The sequence below is a fragment of the Eutrigla gurnardus genome, assembly GCF_963514095.1.
Source record: "Eutrigla gurnardus genome assembly, chromosome: 15".
NCBI lineage: Eukaryota > Metazoa > Chordata > Actinopteri > Perciformes > Triglidae > Eutrigla > Eutrigla gurnardus.
Window position 1 is genome coordinate 8771393 of NC_139938.1, and position 23475 is coordinate 8794867.

Genomic DNA, 23475 nt, shown 5'->3' on the forward strand with positions numbered 1-23475 from the left:
TCCAGGCCCAAATAAATGTCTACGTTTGCAGAGGGTCCAAAAACGCTGCAGAGCGTTGTTCAGACAATCAAGGAGAGCTTGTCAGCCGTCATAAAATAAATTGCATTCATTGCTTCGTGATCCGATAATCTCTTATAAAACACACCGGCAGAGACAATTCGTCACATTTCACTTACACTTTTAAATCGTTTAGCTTTACCATGGCAAGTAAAAATGATGTGTTCAAGTGTACAATCAACAAGCTGACATCTGAATAATTCAAACCAAAAGCTTTGCTCGGAATATAGGAGGATCTGAATTCTGGCCTGTGTTGCCAATTTTCCCCCTGAAAGGGAACCTTGAAATAAAACCCACTTAAGCCCGTGTCTTCCCCTCCAGAGTGTAGTTATATCCTGGCTGTGTATGGACATGATTACAGAGTGCCACGGGTCTTACATCAGTGCAGAACCTTGACTTCCAGCAGGAAACCTGGTGCACGGGTCAATTATGGCAATACCTTGTTTTGCTTTTAGATGGAGGATGTGTTCTTCATGCTCAAAGACGCCGGCTGCACCTGAGATATAGATATAGTCCGCCTCCACATCCAACGTGTAAATAAATAGAACCCAGCTTGTAGAAAGTACACCGCTCTTGGCGGGGAGCGTGGGGACGGGGTCATAGGACGACATGCTCCTGTGGGGCTACAGCGAGGCCTGTGGATGCTGCTGTTGCTGCTGCTGCTGGTTGCTGCTACTCATGCACAGTGGAGACACATCCGTGTGCTCAGCAGCTGAGCGGAGGACACAGAGATGCTCCTTTCACACTGAGCTGAGCACCAACAATCAGGGCTTTGTCAGGGAGGCATCTGCTGTTACAGCTCACAGGAAGAATACATGTTTCTTTTAAAAGTGCACTCAGTGGGGTTATCAGTGTTAAAGATAAGGTGGCTTCATGTCAACAAACACAGGGTGTATCTATATGGACAGGTTTCTAACAGCGGCAGTCTTTGTTTTCAGGAAACCTGTAGGATACTTTAGGGGCAAACGGGGAAAAATGTAATTTAGTCCGGAGGGTCATGTCTTTAACTTGGATTTAAACGGACTTAAATAAGGCCTGGAGTATCGTGTCAGTGTAGATCAGTCTGTGTTACTGAAAAAAAATGTTAAAAAACAAACAAAAACAGGATAGATTCAAATAGTGCACAATGTAAAACTATTACTACTAGCTATTTTTGCCAGCTTTAAATTCAGTATAAGATGTGGAGGGACGTTGCCATTGGCCAACCGTTATATAAAGGAGTAATAACTTGTGGCTTAAACAAAGCCACACACAATAACATCTACCAGTAGCTGTGTGTTATTGAAATTCCCCTTATAAAAGCTTATACACCAGATAGGAATTCATAGCAAATAATTGACAAGAAAGTCCGACACTGTGCTGCTGCAGACTCACAGAATGCACTTGTTCTTAGAAATTACATATTAACCAAACCACAATGAAGCCCGAATGCCACGATTTGCATTTCTGACAAATACTAGTCAAACCCGTCTCTCTCACATAGCCAGCATTGCAGAGACTTTCCACTTGATTTGAGCACAAAAGGTAATTGTAAAATAAATATTTACCAGGCATCTTGAGATAATGTAGTGGCTGTATGACCTTAGCAACCCTCCCTCTAAACCCACATCCTTGTTGCTTAGTAAGTGAATCACGCAGGATATTTTTTTTTAAGATTTAATACAGATTATGACCTAGTGGGTGAACTATTTATCTTCAGTCAGCAATCATTAACATTGGCAGACAGTATTGAACATGACTGAAATACCCTGTAAGCATGGCACAGCTAATAAGACAAGCTAACAAGATAAGGTTCTTTGTAGTGTTTTTTCATTTACCAAAATAGTAATCCTAAAAAGAATAGCTTCACCTGGATTTATTTCAGCCCAGCTGCACTTCATTACCAGGTCTCCCCGGCAGAAGAGATCTTGTATCGCAAAAGGAACTTCTTGGCTAAATAAATTAAATAAAGTTCATTGCTATAGTAGGATACGTGCAGGTTTTACAAGTCGACATTTACAATTTACCTGAAGTGATAAAACTGGCAGGTATAGTCACATTAAGAGTGGCACTTCTGGCCACATCCACTTATTTCCTCTTAAGACTATTTACAGCTCCACTGCGCCATCTTGTGTTGACTTTTAGACAAAGCCTAAAAAATATTTTTTAAAAACCCCACAGAAACCAAAACATATTTTTGGAGCATTTTATTACTTTTTTGACAAATATATATGAAGGTTTTCCTATTAAGTAAACATTCTTTGAAAAGATACGTTTACAGCAAATTTATTCCTGCAAAGAGACAGGAAACATGAGAAATCATCAGAAGACATGATGGATCTAACCATTTCTATTTGTGCCCAGGAAAGGTTAAGGGTGCAGTTTAATCATTATAATAAGTTCATGACAGCAAAACAGAAGTCAGTCAACGCCAATGGGACATTTTTCAACATCTGAATCATCATGATACATGGGGCTGAATTATTTGTTTCGCATCAAGGCACACAAGCATTGCTCTTTTTTTTTGCCAAGACATTGGTCCCATTGGGCAGTACAACTGTACAAACTACAGAATAATAAAAAAACATAACGTAGGGATTGGTATGCAGGATAACAACAAAAGGAAATCTCAAAGAATTTAGATCAATAATGTACACAGAAGTTCAGAATTAGGGCTGAGACATTAGTTCTTAGGTATGGTGGCGGTGACATCTCGAACGCATTGCTCAAATCTGCTAGCTAGTGACGGAAGACCTGCAACGCTTACAGAGGATGAAGCTCAGCGAGGGAGCGCTTCTCCCGCTGTATGAACTCCTGTAAGCTTCTTTTTCCCTGCCTGAAGTTGCTCTCCCTCCTTGAAAACGGCAAGATGACCTGGAGTCTGAGGAGAGTCTCAATGTTACTAAAACTTCTGATCTGTGACGTCTTGAGCGTGTCGAGTACAGTAGTTGGCAGATAGCCTGCCAGGGGATCCAGCCACTTCTCCTTCCACAACAGTATCTCAGATTGAAGAGAGCCCTGATCTGGCAAGTCCTCCTTGTACAGGCAGTACAGAAGACCACTAAGAATGCTGGTTTCTATTTTGGACATTGCGTAAGGCACAATCTCCAGACACCTCAAGGCATCCAATACCTTTTCTGTGAAGAGGTCTTCAATTTCTGCTATTGAGTGCTCTACCACCTTCATGCTGACTGATTCTTTGTAAAACTCGCTCAGCGGCTCCAGAAGCACCAGATGCAACATTGTTACGTGGAGTTTAGAAGCCAGCGCGGTGGCTTCCTCGAACCAGGCCTTGTGATGGCCGTCGATATCACTCCTCAGCGTGCCGAGAGACGCCTTGAGATCCGGCAAATTATTCACAGCCATCAACATATCTAAAGGTTTGCCCTGCAGACACTGACTCAGCTTTTTAGTGACACTCAGGACGTTCTTCTGCACCACAGTCGACAGGATGAACTCAAAGTTTCTGATCGCATCAAACAACTGTGACGCCTGCTGCCGGTTTGAAGCGCTGCCCTCCCCCTTCAGCTCGTTCAAACAGAGCATGACGGCTTCGAAGATCTCCACCATCACCTCGTGCATGTCGTGACACTTCTCCCAGTTTTTGACGAGTCTGTCCCTCAGCTCGTTGCCCTTCATTTCATCCTGCTGGAACACCTGAATGATCATGTCTTCCAGTTTGTTCTGGCGTTCTGCGTCCTCGGTGAGCCAATGTAAGACTTTCCCTATGAGAACGGCTCCGTCTGCTGCTTCTTCAGCGGGAGAGGATTTAGCCAGCCATACGTTCAGAGACAGCGCCGAGCTCACAGTTCTCACAGCCTGGGGGTATTTCGTAGCTACAGCTAAACTCACAGCCCTCATCTGAGCTCCGACTTCACCAACACTGAGCGACGCCTGCCCTCTGCAGTACTCCATGTTGAGCCCCCACTTCTCAGACAGTGCCGTCTCAACAGCGTCTGCAAAGACAACTGGGTCTTGAACAAAAGGGATGAAAGCCAGCGTTTCCTCACACTGGATGTCCTCTTTGTTTAAGTACCTGATGCATAACGGGACATAGAGCTCACCGTCAATTTCAACAGCTTGCTCAGTTATAACCGTAAAGAACTGAGAGTCCCAGAGTTCCTTGAGGATTTGCTCACGCAGCTGTGGCTCGTAGAAAGACACTGCTTTTCGTGGTCCTTGTGCGACCTCCAGCGTCACTTCATTATCGGCCTTCGCCTCTCCATCGGCAGGCTTCTCTGCTGTAATGGAAGAGGGAGATTCTGCTGGTGCTGCTGCTTTTACTTCAACGCCTCCTGCTTTAGAAAAAGTTTAAATTAATATTAATGCCACACATTTATTATTTGTCAACTTAAAATCAAAGACATTGTGATTCTTGATAATCAAGTTGCCAGGACTTACCACTGTCCAACTTAAGTCTTTGCAAACTCCCCATCACCTAAAAAAATGTGGTGATGATTAGAATGGCTGTAAATAAATGCTTTAAAGTTGTTTTCTTTTACAATTTAACAAAGAAGAATCTTAAAACCTTTGATATTTACCTGGGAAAGACATGGACTGCTCTCTGGATCAACCTCCATACACTTCTCAATGACCTCGGGCAGTCTCTGCAGAGTTGTGCAGTGAGAGAGGAGCACCACCCGATCCTTCCTGTTGCCTTTGCATACAGTGTTTTTCAGCAGATCCCTCATGGAATTCAGAGTGGTCTTCATCAGGTCCCACTCCATGCTGACACTGGGCAGGACAGCTACTAGCCTAAGCAGTGAGGTAACCGTTGGGTGGCTCTTGGACTCGGGGTGGACCAGCGTTTCAGCAATGGATGACGGAGGAGCAGCATCCTGGTATTTCTCTTCCCAGATGGCGGCCCACGCGTTGACTTCCTGCTCGGCCGCTTCGGGCTCAGACAGCTCTGCAAGGTAGAGGCTGAACGGTTTGTCTTTGGTCTCCGGCAGAATGGGCTGTGGATTGCAGGAGGGCAGCAGCGACAGGACCGACAGGGCCTTTAGGTGGCCGTCTGAGAAGCTGTACTTCATTTCATCAATGAGACTTCTGAGGAGAGGAACACTCAGATTCTCCCTGTAATATATCTCAGGAGATTCATAGCTGTTGGCTTCCTCCGAGAAGCACACTTGTTCAGGAGCGACCTTGGTCGCGAGCTTGAACGCCTGCTCGAACCAAGTCGAGTGCAGATTGCTCACGTTCTCTAACATTTTGTTAAGAGTCTCTATGATGGAGGGGATTTTTTCTACTTCACAGAGAATATCAGCAGGGTTTCCACAGCGGAAGACAGTGCTACAGTTACGAAGGGGAGCGCAAGCATTCTTCAAAATCACAAGGGTGACGATGAAATCCAGATTTCGCAGCGCAGTGGAGAGAACTTGCGCATGCATGGACTTGGCACCCATGGCACTAGAGCTGACGGCATCCAGGCAGCTGAGGATGCCCTCTAATGTGTCAGCGAGGATGTCAAAGAAGTCCTCTCTCTTCTTCCACCTCGAGCAACATGTTTCTGGCATTTCCTCCAGGGCTTCTCGCGGCATATTCAGTAGCCCGTCAACAGCCTGTGCCAGCCGTCCCTCCAGAGAAGGAGACTCGTCAAAGAACATCAGCAGGTCTTCTGTGATATCCAACATCTTTGCTACTGAAAGGCAAGGCACACTTCCTGCCAGCCAATGGGCGAGGCCGCAAGACTCGCTGGGTGTCACGACCGAGAGCGGGTAGCTCATGAGGAAATCCAAAGACATTTTCTTTAGGCTCTGATACCCCGAGCCCAAGTGCATGAATGCCTGTCCGCGGCACTGAGACATTGGTAAGCCCCAGTCTTCAGTGAGAATCTTTGCAAGGTTATTGGCTTGCGTGTCAACATGACTGTTTTCGTCGAATGGTAAGAAACCCAGGAGCTCTACTTTGGGATTAGACTCTCCAACATACCTGACAAACACAGGCAGGTGGGTCTTGTCAGCAATTTTGACAGGCTTGTCTGTGATGAGCGAGAAGAATGGCGACTCCTGTATTTCCTTGAGTATGACATCTCTGATTCCATTGATGAGGAGATTTACCATCTCATCATCACCTATAGAAGGTGTGCATTTGCTCTCATTTCCAAACCAGTGGCACATGCTGAGCTCCTGGATGAAAAGCTCTCTGTCCTCTTCTGACAGCTCAGATAGACTGCTGTTCTTTTTGCCCAGTACTGTGGCCAGTTTGAATACCGTCGCCAAACTCTGACGATTGTCTCCTGAGTGGCCGTTCTCATCGGCTGGTTTCATGTCCTGATCCTCCACCTTGTCGGGAGAGTGCTGGATTATAGGCTCTTCAGCTTCCTCCTTCACACAATCAACTACAAATGTCAGGGGCAGACAAGACAACAGTGGTTACACCAAACACTGAAATCAGGGCAAAACAAGCTACTTTCAATAATTAATATGGACATAAGATAACTCATGTACTTAATACTTAGGAGTCGTTAATAAATGTAAAAATAAAATTTAAACAACCATACCTTCCATATTATTTTCAGAGTTCCCCTTGAAACTTTTGGATTCCTTGTCCTGTGAAAATACCAAAGTGAATAAAAGTTAGGCAGACATTCATATTATAAATAAAATACAGGGAATCATTTTTACTCAAGCACGTACCAGACAAATACCCTCCAAGGCTTGCGGAGTGACCTTCAAACACTGAGTCACCATGCGGTCCAGGTCTCTGCTGAAGTCCGTTCCCACCTGCAGCATAGCCAAGCACGGAGACCTGTCTTTGGGATTCGTATTTCTCAGGTACTCTTGGAACTTCTTGTGGCGCATTATGACACCGCAGTCCTCCAGCGCGGTGCTGGGGAGCACGGACATTATCCTCAGGAGCGCATTGATGTTGCCAAAGTACTGCATGAGCGGCAGCCGCAGAGTGTGAAATATGGAGCCCGGGATGGTCACGGATGCTACTTTGGTCTTCCATGTTACTCTCCAACAGCACAGCTCTGTGAAGAAGTTGTCGGCGTCGGGGAGATCGCTGCTGTAGAGAGGAGGCTTGGACTTCAAGCTCTCAAACATGTAACTCACTGTGACCGAGCACGGGACTAGGGAGAGGAAGTTGAGAGCCTCTTTGTGGTCCTCTGAAAAGTGATCCTTCACGGCATTGATGAGGTTGTCTACCAGGGGAACACTCAAGCCGTCTTTGTAATAACCGACTGGCTTCATCATGCCGTCTCTTGGCGAAGAATTTTCAGGCACTTCAATCTGCACTCTTAGACTCTGTGCCATCGCACAGGCCTCGTCAAACCAGTTCTGGTGAAAGACCTTCATGTTGGTTTTTACTCGGTTCAGAGTGGCCACGATACCGCTGATTTGGCAGAGCTGGGATGCGGCGCTGAAGTGGTCCTTCTGGAGACCTGCACTCAGCTCTCGGGAGAACGAGGACGCGTTCTTCAACACCACCATAGCAATGATGAAGTCAAATTCCATGACCTTGCGGAGGAGCGCCCCAGCTTGGTCGGACACAAAAGCTTTCCATCTCTGGGGGTTGTTTTTTATTTTCTCCAGACATTCAACCAGAGGCTCCAGCATCTGCACAAACACCTCATAAGAGTCATGCTTCTCTTGCCAAAGGGCACAGAACGTCCCCTGCAACTCTTGGACCTTTTCATAGCTCTCTCTCAGACCAAAGGCTATCACATGGTCTAGCTGTCTCTGCAGAGTAGGGCTGCTGCCAAAAAACATCAAAACCTCTTCAAATGTATCCAGGGCTCTCTTAACTGCAGGCACTGGGATGGATTTGGACCACCACGTGTTGAAAGAGTATGAAGAGCAGTGTGTGCTTATAGCAAGAGGGTGAGTCTCCTGGACTTTGCAGGCAAAGGCTTTCAGCTTATAGGAAACATCGCCAGAGCCTAAGTATGCTTGACCTCTGCAGTTCTTCAAATCCAGACCCCACTCACCGGTGACTATTTCCAGGAGACGCTGTACCATAGCGTCGCAATCCAGATCTGCCTCAACGAATCCCATCAACTCCAATCGCATGACATCAAAACTGTCCACAAACCTCAGGAAAAGTGGAAGGAAGTCCTTCTCCCCAAACTTCACAACACAGTCGATGAACATGGAAAAGAACGACGTCCCCACTTCCTGGAGGATTCCCTCCCTGACAGCCTTCTCGCACACACTGAGGACTTCTTTCATTTCAGACTTGGTCACATACTCCACCTCTCCTTCCTGAGCGGAGGCATCGCCGTGTCGCCGGCTTTGACTGCTGTACGCAGTCGTCACTGCAGCCTGCAAAGCAGACTTAAGAGACTCTCTGTCCGTCTCTGCACACTTCAGCTCCACCAGCCTCTCCGCATCCATCTCTAGGTTTAAGAACTGTAATTCTTCTTCAGTGTCCTTCTCGGCGTGGTTCCCATGGGCTGCCACTGAAACGAGAGGTGAGAAAGGTCTTGTTAATGGACAAGTTAAACACATTAGTAAATAAGTGTGCATACTTAGTTTCAAAATATTATTAAACTTGCCTAGGTCCACTCATGTCCCATAAACATTTCATTACAAGAACATTGTTTTAAATGCAGCTATCATTGTGCATGCTGCCCAACTTAATATTCTCTTAAAGGGGAACTACTTCTGGTTCATACTTGTATTTCAGGTTACTACTAGAACATGTTTACATGCTTTAATACTCAAAAAATACTTTATTTTGACATCCTGGCTGTTCTGTTCTGATTGGTCCACTGCTTTGTTGGTCAGAAATGTCCCATGTCCAATGTCTTACCATAACCAGATAACAGGAGTTGTTCTGCTGAGGAATAGTGATAAAATGAATTTAAGCCACTCGTTCTTCAGCTCCTCTTCCTCTAGAAGTCCATACAAAGGACATTTACATTTGTCTTTTCAATATGGAGACTCCCCACACAGCTCCTCTCTAGCTTTGTTTGAGGGCGTCTGGGTAGACATTCTGCTAATGTGTTTCTTGGTGACATCACCACTTTAATGAATAAAATGTAAGATTTGAATTGAGCCGTTATAAAGTTGTTCAGGAGCAGCGACACTCTGGAGACATTTTACAATTACACTGAAGGAAAGAGAAGAAGCAGAATTTGCTATATTGTGTGACAGAATAGCTGTGTGATTAACCCAAATTGCTGCATGCTGAAATGTTAAATCATTTTAACGTCATCTCACCTTGGGGAGGCTTCTCCTTTACGTCATCATCCTGTAAAACACACAAAGTACAATGTCATTTCGGGTAAAACAGCTGCTTTATGACTAAAGAGGGCGATGATGTTCAATAGTATTCTGCTAATGAAAACCGACTTACCGTCTGCAACAAATGCAGGATGTCTGGATGCTTCTGGGCATATGAATCCACCATTTGTTCAACACTGAAGTGCACATCTTGGTTCACGTACACATACGCCATGCTGCACTGCCGTTGGTCCTCTGGTGTGGCTGTCAGGTAGGCGTGGCACCGCTCCAGCACCATATGGTACTGGCCATACACATCTGCCTCTGCATTTACACAAGGAACAGTGCCCAGCACCCGCAGCAGGCTCTGCACATTCGGGTAAAAGCCAATATCGGGGATCTTGAGCGTGGCGAACACCGTGGTCGGTAGGATTCTGCGCTTGCTCGCGTGCCTCCACTTCACCTCCCAACAGCCGAGCTCTTCGTAGAACGTGTCGGGCCTCGCGAGGTTGTTCAAGTTGGCGTCCGCCACCTTATCCCTGCGAATGCTGAAATTGTGGTCAGCCATGTAAGACGGCACTAACGACAGCCACCGGAGAATCCTCACCATCTCCGTGCTGAACACTCTCTTCACCTCTGCAACCAGATACTGCAAGATGGGCCGGCTCAGGGTTTCTCTGAAAAGGTCCTCCAGTGGCGTTTCAGTCGCGTCTTCCTGGCCCACCTCTGGTTTGGTGACCTCCACTCCCAGCTTCTTCGCTCGGCCAACTGCATCTGAGAACCATTTCCTGTGGAATATCGCAAGCTCCTGTTGGTATTTGCTTACCAGCTTTAAGGCATTGGAGATTGTGTACTGCAACGTACTGCTGATGCTAATTATTCCCCTGAGACTCGAGTTGAGTATGCTCACACAACAGAGGGTGTTCTTCAGAACAACAAGTGTGATGATGAAATTGAAATTCTTCAAAACTGGCTTGAGCTTGGCCATCTGTTCAGCAGTATCTTCATCTACCTTTGAAATCATTTCGTTAATGCAGTTCAGGAACGGCTCCAGAATGTCTAACATGGTCTGGAAGGCATCAGTGCCATATTCCCAATTCTCACTGACAGCCGCCTTGATCCTGTCCACCTCCCCCTTCATGTGCCCATATGCCATCCCAATCTTTCCCTCCAATCTTTTGCACAGATCTGGCGTTCTCCTGAGTAACGAGGCCACTTCCTCTACAGTGTTAGCAACATTTTGAATGGAGGGCACTGGCATGCAGCGAATGATCCATATGTTGAAGGCATACGGGTCACTCGGTGACAGAACCACTTGCGGGAACTCCTGCAGGATCCTGGAGGTGAGGTCTCGCATCTTCTGACACATGCTGCCCGTGACCAGATAGGTGAGTCCTCTGCAGTGCTCCATCCTCAGCCCCCACTTGTTTCGCAGCTCGGCGAGAAGCGTGAAAAACAGATTATCTGTATCCATGTCGCACGGTAAGAACCCAATGAGGTGCTTCTGTGGGAACCCATCGACTGTGACGGACCTGATGAAAACCGGGATCTGCTCCTTTCCCTCTATATTTGTCACATCCTGAAGCAGAATGGAGAAGAAGCGTGCTTGTCTGAGGCTGTTTTGGATCTCCTCCCTCATGAGGTCCTCGCAGAACTGGAGGATTTCTTTCTTGTCGATTTTCTCCACACAGATGCGATTGAGCGCCTGCTGTCCTCTCGCACTCATCGGCTCATCGCTGCTGATGTTTGCACCATTTATGCTGAATCCAGTCAGTGCCAGGATTTCCTTGAAATAGACTTTCAGAGTCTCTTTTGCTTTAGAGCTGGCTCCCTCCTGGGTTTGGTCCTCTTTTTCCAGTTCAGGCGCCTCCCTGTCCTCTTCTTCTACTTGTCTCCTCTCCTCAGTCACTTCTGCTGCAGCTGTGCTTTCTGAAGGCAAAGAGAAAAGACCTGAATGAAAGGCTGAGATTATTTGACAGCAATGCATATTTGAATCATTCAATCAATCTTTACATTCTGACTCCTCTAAGTGGATTTTTCAAGAATCAAGTGACAGTTACTGTACCTTTTGTTTTCTTCACAGAGGTAGGTTCCTCTTCAGACTACATAGATGGAAAGTTTGATTAGACATTTTTAGTAACGGCTGATGAAAATCTTTCAGAAGAGACTTTTTAAAGATTGAACGAAATACTTACAGGATCTCTGGCTCGCTTCCTGTTGCAGGTGGGTTGATTATTCACAGGCATTATTGAGTCAAATATTGTTGGAACAGCATCTTCCCTTAAGACACAACTGGAGGCGCTCTGAAACAATGGAGACACTCGACTTTTATCCTCAACATTCAATGTGAATTAAAGATGTCATGATTACCTGCTAAAATAATAGAGAGTCACAATATTATCCTGAAAATCACCATATGCTTAAAACTCTTGAAGTGGCGCGAAAACAAACTGGAATGACTTTTCCTTATGTTAAGAAAAACTATTGTTTTATTGTCTCACAGCTATGACACTTTTTGTGAACATGCTTTGTAGTGAAAAACAATCAAATAATATTAAATGAGATGATCATAAATCATAAAGGCTCCCTGCATAAATATATTTATACCCTGTATTTTTTAAACCAGGCTCTATTAATACTTTGATATCTCTACCATGATGGCACTTAGACAGCTTTTGCTAACCATATTGTCACCGATACCTCACCAGCTGTTTGAGTCAGTATCCGACGGATATCACTATCAGTGCATCTCACGTTTACACCACATGATACTGGGGTTAAGAAATGTGACTGCATGTACAGTAGCACTGGGCATCACTGGCCACAATAAAACCAATCACATTAGAAACATAACAAAAACCCAACTTGTGTCACATACTGTACAGTGATTGCACAGTCGTGTTTCAAATGTTCTTCATGAACATAAACAAGTTAGCACTTGTTTTAGTTCTTCATCTATTGTTGACTAAGAACTGCACAAGTGGTTCCTTAATTACAAGAACACAGCGGGTGAAATCACAAGCATAATAATAATCTTAATATAATAATATATACAAAGGACAATGAATGACAGAGGCTTAGCCCCGCCCCTTCCTGTGTCACCAATAAGACATTATTTTGGAACAAATATGTGCAGCAGTCAACAACAAGAGACAAATAATGTTTGATCCTGTATTCATTGTGACATGAAATACACAGATGATGTTTTATCTTTTAAATTGACAAAATTCACACATTACTGTCTCTTGCCACGACTGTCGTACATATTTTGTCCTAAAATAAGGTCCCGTGGTGGAGACAGGAAGGGGCGGGACTTAGCCGCTCTTTAGACGTGCTTCTTACCTGATGAGAGATCACAGCAGGATCAAAGTGCTTTGCACACAGTCTGTACATCTTATGCAACTGCTCAGGAGGTTCCGACGCCAAATCTTGGCGATGACAGTTGTTCAGCCATTGTTTGCATCTGAAAAGTACACAAGCAAAGATATGAACTGGTGCATCAAGCATGATAATTAAACTAAGCATTCGTCAAAAGGCTTGTGCATTGATATATTAAAATAGTAAACAACAGCTCAACAAACACACACATGAGTTCTTGAGGGTTTGTGAAACGGTTTGCTTCCGTTTCACCAAATGGGTAACCATGGTGACTCTTTGCTAATGCTTCCCCATAGCTGTTTGGTTGTTGATTTAGACGGCACCCTATATACAGGACTGCTTGAACTAGGCTACTTTCCTGATCTAGTTCAAAAGGATTCAATAAGGGCAGAAGAACTTCTACAAAAACAGTAATATGTATTCAGTCATTATTTTAATGACATCAATTTCATAGTTTAGACAGTTCAACATGATTGCTGAGTGGAAAAACAAATAGGAAATGATTAATGTTATTACAATATTTTAATACATTGGCCCGAACCACCGTATAGGTTAGTTTCAACTAAAACTGTCAGTTGCTATGGCAAATACAAATACAAGACACACAACTCAACTGTGAGATGGTTTTGATGCTAATTGCACATGAATGTTGTAGTTTTACATCAAGAGGTTGTGATCAACGATCAAATGGATATCTACACTTGATTGATGCATTTCTGCTTCAGTTTACTGCATTTAACACATCTAGACACGGGACGATATGAACATTTAATGTTACAACTACCCTGGCCAAAACAATCAGGATTCACGGTAACCCGATAATTATCAAAATGTGCTTAAAAACTCTCAAAGACACTAAAACATCCTGGAATCGCTTTACATTTTGTACAATTTTTTTTTTGTGTCACAGATAAGACATTGTTTTATAACAATCATAAACATATCTATAATAAGATGACCATAAATAATAAGGTCCCCCCCCCTTTTTAAATCCTACATCATCCCATCCCTAAACACAACTTCACCTCAGTGTTGGTGATGATTTAAAAAAAAAGGCAAACTTGTGACCGATGCTGAAAGAGCTTCACCATTTTAAATTAGATTTTTTGCTTTCAATATTTCATCTTTCATAACTCCATCCCTCCCTTTCAACTATATTTAACTGATACGTGCCCAGAATAAGGGCGGATGGATTTGCCCTCCAACTAAAGAGATGTGGATCTCTCTGTTTAACACAGTATTGGTCGGGTGGTGGATGCCAGATCATGAAGGAGGGGAAGAAAAGAAAATTCAAACTCATTGCATGTCTGGACGTGAACTACTTCATTACCCCCGAGATGCGCCCGGTTCCCGTCCACAGACACGGCGCTGCGGTGCAGGCAGCGCCCTCAAATCCTCTCTGATTAACTGATGTTTGTGCAACTAAACGCTGCTTGTACACACCAGCAGGGTCCCAGTGCGAGGTAACAGCGGGATGCCAGGGGGCGCTAGACTGCTATTTGTTCACGGGGACATCACCTGTTAAAACTTGGTAAATACAAGTTTCATGCGATATTGTTCGGCGAGCTGCGCTGCAAAGTTATGCGATTTACGCCGTTTTTAAGGCGCAAAAAAACGCCACGGCGCTATCGCACAGCATAGACGTGAACGGTGCTAAGCTAACGTCAGTTCTGCTGATCTTACCTCACTAGCGAGAGGGTCGGCGTCGTGTACTGACGGCGATTTAAATTACAGCACAAAAAGTTTTAAACTGTGGTTTCTCTCGGTTTAAAACCGAACCGAACACGCGGACAAACAGATGTCGGCCGATATCACAGGTCGGCGTCGGACTCCGAGCCCGGACCGGTCCGCGGAGTCTAGTTCACACGGACTTTTCTTTCAAGAGTAACGTTAGTCTGCGCCATTTTCCACGGAGTTGTGTCACTGTTAGCCAACATGATGTTAAGCTAACGCCAGCGCTAACAGTGCATAGCTAACACATTCATCTTGCAATGCTCAGCGGCTCGTTTCAAACACCACATCTCAGTGAAATGAGCACGGCTCTTACCGCTCCGGGTCCGAAGGGAAGCTGAAGAGTGGAGGGGAGTTTTCGGATCCCCCTCGCTGGTAATCACAGTTCGCTGCGGCGCAGCAGTCAGTCATTTTGGACTGCAATGTTTCTAGCTAGCAAGTTAGCTAGCTTAGCTGGCGGTTGCAAGCTGGCAAGCCTACTGAGAGCAAACCTGCAGGAGAATCTACAGAGCCATGCCTTGGGCGAAACCTGCAACCGACACACTTGAGTTTCAACGTTACTTTTCGCTTACAGCCTCTTTGGTAAACTAAGAACCTACTAATTCCATGCTTTCAAAACTTGATGTTGCGTGGTGAGCCAAGAGTCGCCGAAAGCGTGTTATCCCATCAACCAGGAACTGGAGCGCGCAGTACAAAATGTTAACCAGCAGAGGGCAGAATGGCATCGCCAGACTTGACCAAAGAGTTTCATTGTCAAGATAGTTCACTACCTATTCTATTCTAACCGAGCAAAGCAGGCAAGTGCTCGGAATTCCACGGGCCCCTAAAGCCTCGCGTGAAGGCTACATTATAACAAAGTTACACAGTTATTTTATTGTCATTGTACCAATCGTTGAACAAAGAAATGCAGTTTGTAGTCCCACTTTGATACATAAGAAAATACACACACAGTTATATGTGGAGAGTGAGGGATGAGTTGAAGAAGATGGAAATGCGTGATGACCGTGTCGGGTTGTTTGTGATGCTGATTCCTACCTAAAACTGTTCACTTGCTCCACCTCAGCTCCATTGATGCAGTCGTGGGTGTACATCGTGAACTGGAGGGGGCTGAGCATGCAGCCCTGGGGAGCTATATGTATATCAGCTATCAATTTATGTGGCACTCACTTAAAGATTATATAAAATTACACAGTATTCTCTTTGATTTTGTGTAGTTGAAACAAGCCATTTTTTAAAAATATTTATTTGTTGCCTAATTACTACAATGACAAATAAATTATCTTGGAATATTTTTAGTTGAGTAATATATTGATAATTATTGTTAAAAGAAAAACCATCACCTTTTTGTGGTTTGATGAAAATGTTATTTGTGGCAACTATAGTTCAGTTAAGAATCAAAATTCATTGATTCCACAAGCAGTCAGCAGAAACTTTTGGCTAATATGACAGTAACGTCAATAACTTGTAGTGCAGCACTGCTCTTGTTCCAACATGATACTCTCTGATTCTACTCCCTCTTCTTCACACTTGTAAAGTAGATTTTGTTCATTTCCTCCGGAGCTGTTGACACACTGACACACACACACACACACACACACACACACACACACACACACACACACAGTTAGTGTCAGTGAAATTAACTTTCTTGACGTGTGTCTTGGCAGAAAAGAACAATAAGTACACTGGCTGGAACCTATAGTATATTGAATCATTCATTTGCAATTATTCGTCTTTTTAAATGTTGTCATATAGAAACAAGGCCATAAGCAACATTGTTCAGGGTCCAGGAACTAAAACACATGATGATACACAGTAGTAATCAATCACAGCTGCTTTTATATTAAATGTCTACGGTGAAAAGACTTTCATTAAAGCAAGAGATGACTCAGTGCAATCATTTCATGGCTTTATTATACAAAAGAAAGAAAGCATCCATTGAGATAAACTAATGTTCCCAAACCTTTCAGCAGTCATATTGTGTTGCATACTTTTTATTTTAGCTGCAGATGATTTGACTGTCACAAGGTTCCTTTCATCACATTTCATTAAATGGCTGAAAAACAGAAGATGAGGTAACAGTTTCCACTGGAGACAAACCTCCTGAATGGAGGCCAACAAGAAACACAACAACTCAAAAATGTTATTTTGGAACGTTACATTGTCGGAGGAGACGTGGCTGAAAAAGGCATTTCATAAGGTCCACTGCAGCAAACGGTGCAGGTGAAGATGGTCCAAATGGTTTTAGTCCTCTTCATATCAGATTTCATAAACACCAAACACAATGCTGGAAATTTGAGTCTCAGAGCAGACGGTGACTCAGCTGTTTTGTCACGAAGCATAAACTCCATTAACAGACATAACACCCAAGAGCAAGGTGGATAATGATGGATACCAGCAGCTAAGAATTGTGGGTCTCTTAAGGAGGAAACACCATTTTATCCTGATTGTCAGGACATGTCCCTGATAGAAATAGTCCAGGCAGCGTCTGGCTGTGGCCTGTTCAAATCTGTTTTTAGTTTGGACAAAACACTAAATAATAATCTAAACTCCTCCCTTTTCCTTCTTATTCTAGTTTCTACATAAGTATTTTAACTTGTCAGACTTTTTATTACCATGTTGAGGGAGGCATTTCTAGCTGATTCCCCTCATCTCATTGTTACACGTCAGCAGATCTCTGGGTGACACAGCAAAAACACTTCATCAGTCCTTAAAGAATGGGCTTGGACCGCTGGAATCAGGACTTCTATTCACACTAAAGGTTACAGGGTGGAACAGAGCGACCAATACTGGCCCCTTAAAACATAAGAATGATATTAAAACGCCACTTTGCAAGCCAGCCTTTCGTTCGGTTACATTCTACATTTTATTACAAATCCCAGAACAGCCTCCAAAATACACTACTTCAGTATGAGATAGTAAAACATGTCTGAGTCATTAACAAAGCAGTGGGGAGGGTTGAACTACTACCTCACAACTAACTGACTAAGACACATCCTCCCTGTCGGGGTACGTCTTCATGTAGACCTCAACCATCGAGTCCAGATCAAACCCAACGTCATAGTTCATGTTCAAGAGAGCGAGGCTTTTGGATTTGAATCTGTCGGGCGTGTTCTCCAGGTACGCCTGGAAGCGCTTGTATGCAACGTCACAGCTGTCGTCCAGAGCCAAGGTTGGCAGGATGCTGATCAGTCTGAGGACAGCGAGCATGTTCGGGAAGAACTTCACATCAGCCAGCTGCAGTGTTTCATGGAGATCGGACGGGAACGTCTCGCCTTTGCCCTTTTTGCTCCATTTCACCCACCAACAGTGCAGCTCGGCTGAGAGGGTTCCTGCATTAGGAATGTCCTTTTTAAACACTTCTACGTTCTCTTCCTCGGGCTTCGTAGACTTCTTCTGCTCGATGACAGCCGGGACCAAGGACAGACATCTCAGCACCTTCAGGTGCTCCTCGCAGAAGATGTGGTTGAGTTCTTTGATGACATGCTCCACCACGGGAACGGACAGGTGCTCCTTGTAGTGGCTCTCCGGCCGTACGTCTCCAGATTCTGCCTGGTGCTTCCTCAAGAACGCCCGAGGAACCTTGACTGGGATCTCCATCGCGGTGGCCAGGTTAACGGCCTCGTCGTTCCAGAACTCGTGATACACGTCGATGTTGTCGGACACCTCCTGCAGGGAGCGCAACACGGCCTGTAAGCTGTTTGCAGCAAAGTGGGCATCTGACGCGTTCCCTTGCACGTTCTTCCCAAACGCATGCGTCAGCGTCAGAGTGTTCTTCAGCACGACCAGCGCCATGACAAACTCAAAATCAGCCAGCGATTTTGAGATATCCAAGGCGTTGTGTGTGACTTGATCGCTCCACCTCATGTCCTCGTTGTCGTGAACGCTGTCCACGCAGAGCAGTAACGCCTCTAGGATGTCCACACCCACCTCGAACGCATCTTGTCGCCTCGTCCACCTGGTTCCACAGATCTCCCTCAGCTCCTTGGCCTTCTCCTCTTTGTCGGGGTAGAAAATGGAAATGGCGTGCTCCAACTCCAGCTGCAGAAAAGGGGACTGACTGAAGAATGACTCGATCTTCTTAAAGGTAGACATGACGAGCTGGACCCCTGACAACGCCAAGCTGTTTGCCAGCGACAGGTTCAAAGTGCTAGTGGATCTTAGAGCAAGCACTGCCATTGGATACCTCTCCGTCAGTTTGGCAGAAAATGTTTTGATTTTACCGAAATGCTTCCCAGAGCAGGAGTGGGCTTGACCTCGACACTGTTCCATGTCCAAGCCCCAACCGTCGGTCATTTCAGACAGCAGCTTCTCCGCTAAGACGTCTCCCTCTCCTTCGAAGGACAAGAACCCGACAAAGCTCTCCCGCTGGCAGTTGGACTGGTCCACATAACGGAGAAAGACGGGGAGGTACCATTCTCCTGAGATCTTCACCGTGTCGTCAGTGAGTAACGAGAAATGGCCATTTTGTTTAACTTCCTCCACCAGCTTACTGCGGATGCATTTCTCGCTCACCTCAATCAGCTGACTGAGCCGAGCTGTGGAGCAGCACTCCTTATTCACATCGTACATCTTCTTCAGGACTTCGTCCCCACAACTCATGCGGTAGTCTAACAACGCGTGGAAGTTGGTGGACCCAGGGCCGTCCTGTTTGTTGTCACCGGGCCCCGTCGGGGGAATACTTTGCTCTCCCAACAGGACAAGAACTTCAAATAAGGATTTGAGATACTCTTTGTATTCCTCTTCCTCTGGGACATCAGTCTCAGCTGTGTCTGCTTGACTGTTTTTGATTTCTAAGAAAAGGGAAAGAGAATCAGAACAAGACAGAAACCAAATCAATCACAAAATTGACGTGAGAGTTGGAGACATTTGTGGCATCGCCGATAAGCAATATTCGTACTTACTTTTTCTCCCCTTACCGTCCTTGTCATCATCGTCTTTGGTCTAAAATAACAAATACTCAGATTAAAAACGTGATTACATAGAAACTATAAATATCAATCAACATGTCTTTCACCCACCGTCTCCTTGCTGCGCTTCGCCTGCCCATTTTGAGGTTGGTTTGGTGCATCAAAAATAGTTGGTACGGCATCGTCCTTCAACACTGATCTCTGAGCATCCTGAAAACAAGGTCAGAAGAGTTCATTTTTCATCACATAATCAACAAATATGACTTGATTGATTTTTTTTGTATTAAAACCGTTGTTAACTACATTTTCACTACAATGCATACTGTATATATTATGTATAATATACTGTATTTACTGAGTAATTAAATAATATGCAGCACTTTTCACATTTTACTCCTGCAAAGTCTGGGCTCACATCGTCCTCTGCAGTTGGATCCAAAACCATATTCAACATGAAAACGTAACTTACAATATCAACCAAAGATGTTTCAAAGTGTTTCCCACAAAGTCTGTAATATCTGTACAGCTGGCCTGGGGATTTGTCCACCAGATCTGGTCTCTGGCATTTTTCAACCCACTTCTTGGACCTGAAAGAAAAGAGAGGGTGAACTCAAATGAAAGTTTAGCTTTGAGGTTCCTTTATGGTTCAGCCTGCTGAATTCAATTCAATGACCAGCTCATATTTCCCCAGAATCTTTGAAGTCGAGCTGAAACTGCATTTCAGGAGTATCTATTTTCAGTCTGGTGATGTTTTCCTGAGTGTAAAAGGATCGGAGGCGGACACAATGTTGGAAGGAATTTGATTTGATCATTGAAAAGCTTAACTCACAACCTTCTCCAACTCTGGGCTGCTAAAAGTTGCAGATTAATTGGTGGATGGATGTCATGATATTACTGGTTGAAACTGGTTGGTACTGGCTGAAGTAAACACCCGTCATATTTTGTTTTCCAGGAAGAAAGTCATATTGGACTTTGAGTTAAAAATATGACGTTGATTTTGGGGGATTTTTTTGGCATATTTTAGTAGACAGGTGCACAATATGACCAGGATGTGATCCAAAAGTGTTAAAAAGGCACTTTTTCATTTGGCTGGACAATCATCTCTGTTGCAGATTAGTAAACTGTGTTTCTTTTATCTTGAGCCGTTATAAACCTGCCTCCTGTTAAACCAGGTCTGTCCCACCATTGTAACATTGAGTGCTTGAGGACTCTAAAAGACATTTCAAGCCCTTTATGCACACTTTCTGTATGCATTTGTGCAGACTTAATCGGACAGAATTACCCACAAATCAACGCGCTGTGACGTTAACCACATGGTTACCAGGGAAGCCTGGAGGAATGATTAAAAAAAAAGGTAAACAAAGAGTGTATGAGTGAATGAATTATGTTGCGCAGCGCTTCTCTTTTCTGCTCCCCTGTGAGCTTCTACGCTCTACACACATGGCCCTGTTGGAGTCTGCTAATGCATTAGCAGCTCAGTACAAGGATGACCTGTCATCTGAGTTTGCATTCCAGATACTGTCATTTAGGAATGCGCTAAAGCCTAGCATTAAGAATATCGAGCGTGGTTCAATCAAAGACGTGGCACACACACTGTTCATCCAAAACCAGTCAATTGTATCAAGCATCCCTTTTAGGCATGTTAAAGCCTTTTGCCTGTCCTGATATAGCCTTAGGCCCAGCCTAAATTATTTATTTTCTTTTATGTACGTGCAATATTCTACGATATTTTCTGTACGTGCCATGTTCTGAATAAAGTTCTGAAATAGATGTATGGAATGTGGAATTCTGCAGATAAATCTGCAAAGTGAGTGGTAGGCCTATGTTTGTTTGTGGGAGGAGCCTGAGCCTCATGGTTTGACTCTGCAGGGGGGCCCCGGATAATTGAGCTACGCCACTGCACGGCAGACATTTTGACTTCTTGAGGCAGAACACACAGGGGTGATGAACATGATGATGTCCCAGTTTCATTACATGTCCCATTAAGCCAGTAGTAATTTTAAAACACCTCTAGTCTGTTAAAAAGTACGAGGACCTGGACTTTCAGGGTACCAGGTCGGCTTCCGCTGCAGATATGGGAAATAGTCCTTCACTACATGCAGTAATTGTATGCGCTACTGGTATACATGCTGAACTTTATGAGACTAACCGTCATCTGACTCCTACTTTAAGCGGGACGCGTGAATCTGTCCAACCTCTGAACTGAATGTGCGTGTTGACAAGTAAACAACTATTATCTGTATGTTAATAAAGCGACGTGTGTCAGGGCGAAGCAATCAACTGAAACAAAACGTCAACGATCCAAGCAAAGACGTAACATGCGAGGCTCCCGGCACTGTACGTACACAAACACGCTGCTGGGTAACGTAGCTTGGAGCTTCCTGTTTGCATTAGCATGTTTAGCAGTAGTTAGTAACTACTAGTTACCTTTCCGGATCATGCGGGAACCTGAAGAGCGGCTGCGGGTCGGATTTACCGCTCGTACAGCTCGGTACAGCGCAGTGACTCTGCATCGTACGTTAGTCAATGTAATCGGGAGTTTGCGGTGAAATAGACAACTATGTTGCTAACGCTAGCTAGCTGCCAATCGAGCGGTACGTATATTAATTTCCGATTTGGTATTTCAAAATAAAGTACGTTGCGTTTGAGTTACCAATATAAAACGTCTTAACGTAAAAGCGCATTCTTTCCACCCCAAGGTATGACATGTTATTATTCAGCAGCCCAAACCTACACCCTATGTCAACTAGGCTATGCTACGTTGTCAAGTGATACGGCATTAACTTAATTAATGCTGCCGACCTAACAGGTCCGGAGGATCCCTATTTTTCCTTTAGTCCTTTTTATAAGTAAGCTTTGAGAATAATAACAATAATAATAACAATAATATGAATAATCGATCCAGTGAATGCTTTTAATTGTGATTGTAATTTTGGATTTTATTTTGAAGGCACATTCGCTTTCTCGTTCAAGCTCTTCAGTAAATCTCGAATGTGTTTAACAACCATCAAAAGGCGCGCAGCGCTTCTTTCCCAGAATCCTCAGCAGCCCAAAGGTTGAAAACATGCCATGACATGTTTCTGAACCGGCTCTGCCATGACATATTTAAATATTCAAAATGCATATCCCATGTGGGGTTTGTGAAGTTAAACTCATAATGAATAACGTATGCAATGTTGTTGACTATCACACTTATTGTTTGTATTTTTTCACTTGTGCAGAAATGATTTATCTTGTCTTAAATATAACATTTTCTCTGTGGTGATGTCTGAGCTATACAATCTCGTTTTAAGACAGCAGAGATGTGCATTATTTATTACTACACTCATTAAATTTGATATTATATCAATGTGAGTGAATTCAATTTTATTTATAGTGTCACAACAAAAGTTTTGGGACACTTTACACATAGAGCAGGACTAGGGCATGCTCTTGTGTGATGATATCATGTTTCCTGAAACATGATATCATCAGTATGAATTATTAATAATGAATAAATTAAATACATATAATACATAATACATTGCTGCTATGAATAGGGGCGGGATGTCATGATTGACAGCTGCTCTGAGTGAGTTTGGAGCTGGTGACTCAGGAATTGTGAGACGAGATGTATGGAATTCTGTTCTTTCTGATAATGTGTTTGGTTTGTTTAATATCCTTGTTTATATTTGGAAAATACTGTAGTCTTCAACTACACTTTTGTAATGATCTTTATTATTATTCATTATTTTACCCTGTGCTCCAAATTATATCAACCCAGTACTTGTTACCAATTTGAATATAAGCATTAGGCCTGCAACCCATAAAATGCAGGTTTAGTGAGTGAGAATGTTTTGTCAAAAGGTTGATCAATTCAATAAATATGTTGGTCACTGAGACTGGATTTAGTGTTTCAGCAATTGTGAAAAACGATGGCTTTTTATGACTCTTCAAGATATTTTGATTTATTATACTACTGTGTATAATATTAATTTATTTATTATACTACTAACTATTAACATGTTGGTCATACTACCTTATGACTTTTATCTGACTTTTTGGACATATGTTTCTTTTAACTGTATCTGCCTGCTTTAACTGCATTTACTTTGTCTGTAAGGTGTGGTGTTTATAAAGGAACCCATAAATAAAATGTATTATTATTATTTGTCATACTTATTTATGACGTTTTTTTTTTATTACATACAATACTATGAATGTCTTTTCATATACTATAGCCTATTAATGACTTTTTGTCATACCATATA

The 23475-nt window shown here is 43.8% G+C and overlaps 2 protein-coding genes across 3 annotated transcripts; both read right to left on the reverse strand.

Annotated features, from left to right (window-relative positions):
* Positions 1 to 2228: 2228 nt before the first annotated feature.
* On the reverse strand, positions 2229 to 14993 carry LOC311026271 (uncharacterized protein). Of its 2 annotated transcripts, none has more exons than XM_084029716.1 (11): positions 14632 to 14993; positions 12549 to 12669; positions 11402 to 11509; positions 11272 to 11308; positions 9340 to 11135; positions 9204 to 9234; positions 6675 to 8440; positions 6539 to 6587; positions 4578 to 6376; positions 4438 to 4474; positions 2229 to 4331 (listed from the first exon to the last, which is right to left on the reverse strand). In XM_084029716.1, exons 1-11 carry the CDS (start codon positions 14724 to 14726, stop codon positions 2800 to 2802), a joined length of 7371 nt encoding a protein of 2456 aa, XP_083885842.1. In that variant the 5' UTR covers positions 14727 to 14993; the 3' UTR covers positions 2229 to 2799. The 2 variants fall into 2 exon arrangements, with proteins under 2 accessions (XP_083885842.1, XP_083885841.1); XM_084029715.1 differs by having other exon boundaries at positions 2229 to 4334.
* Positions 14994 to 16210: 1217 nt separating this feature from the next.
* thap12a (THAP domain containing 12a) lies at positions 16211 to 21895 on the reverse strand. The gene is made up of 5 exons (XM_084028739.1): positions 21653 to 21895; positions 19695 to 19812; positions 19337 to 19435; positions 19220 to 19259; positions 16211 to 19108 (listed from the first exon to the last, which is right to left on the reverse strand). The coding sequence occupies exons 1-5, from the start codon at positions 21736 to 21738 to the stop codon at positions 17301 to 17303; spliced, it is 2151 nt and encodes a 716-aa protein (XP_083884865.1). The 5' UTR covers positions 21739 to 21895; the 3' UTR covers positions 16211 to 17300.
* Between the last annotated feature and the right edge of the window lie 1580 nt (positions 21896 to 23475).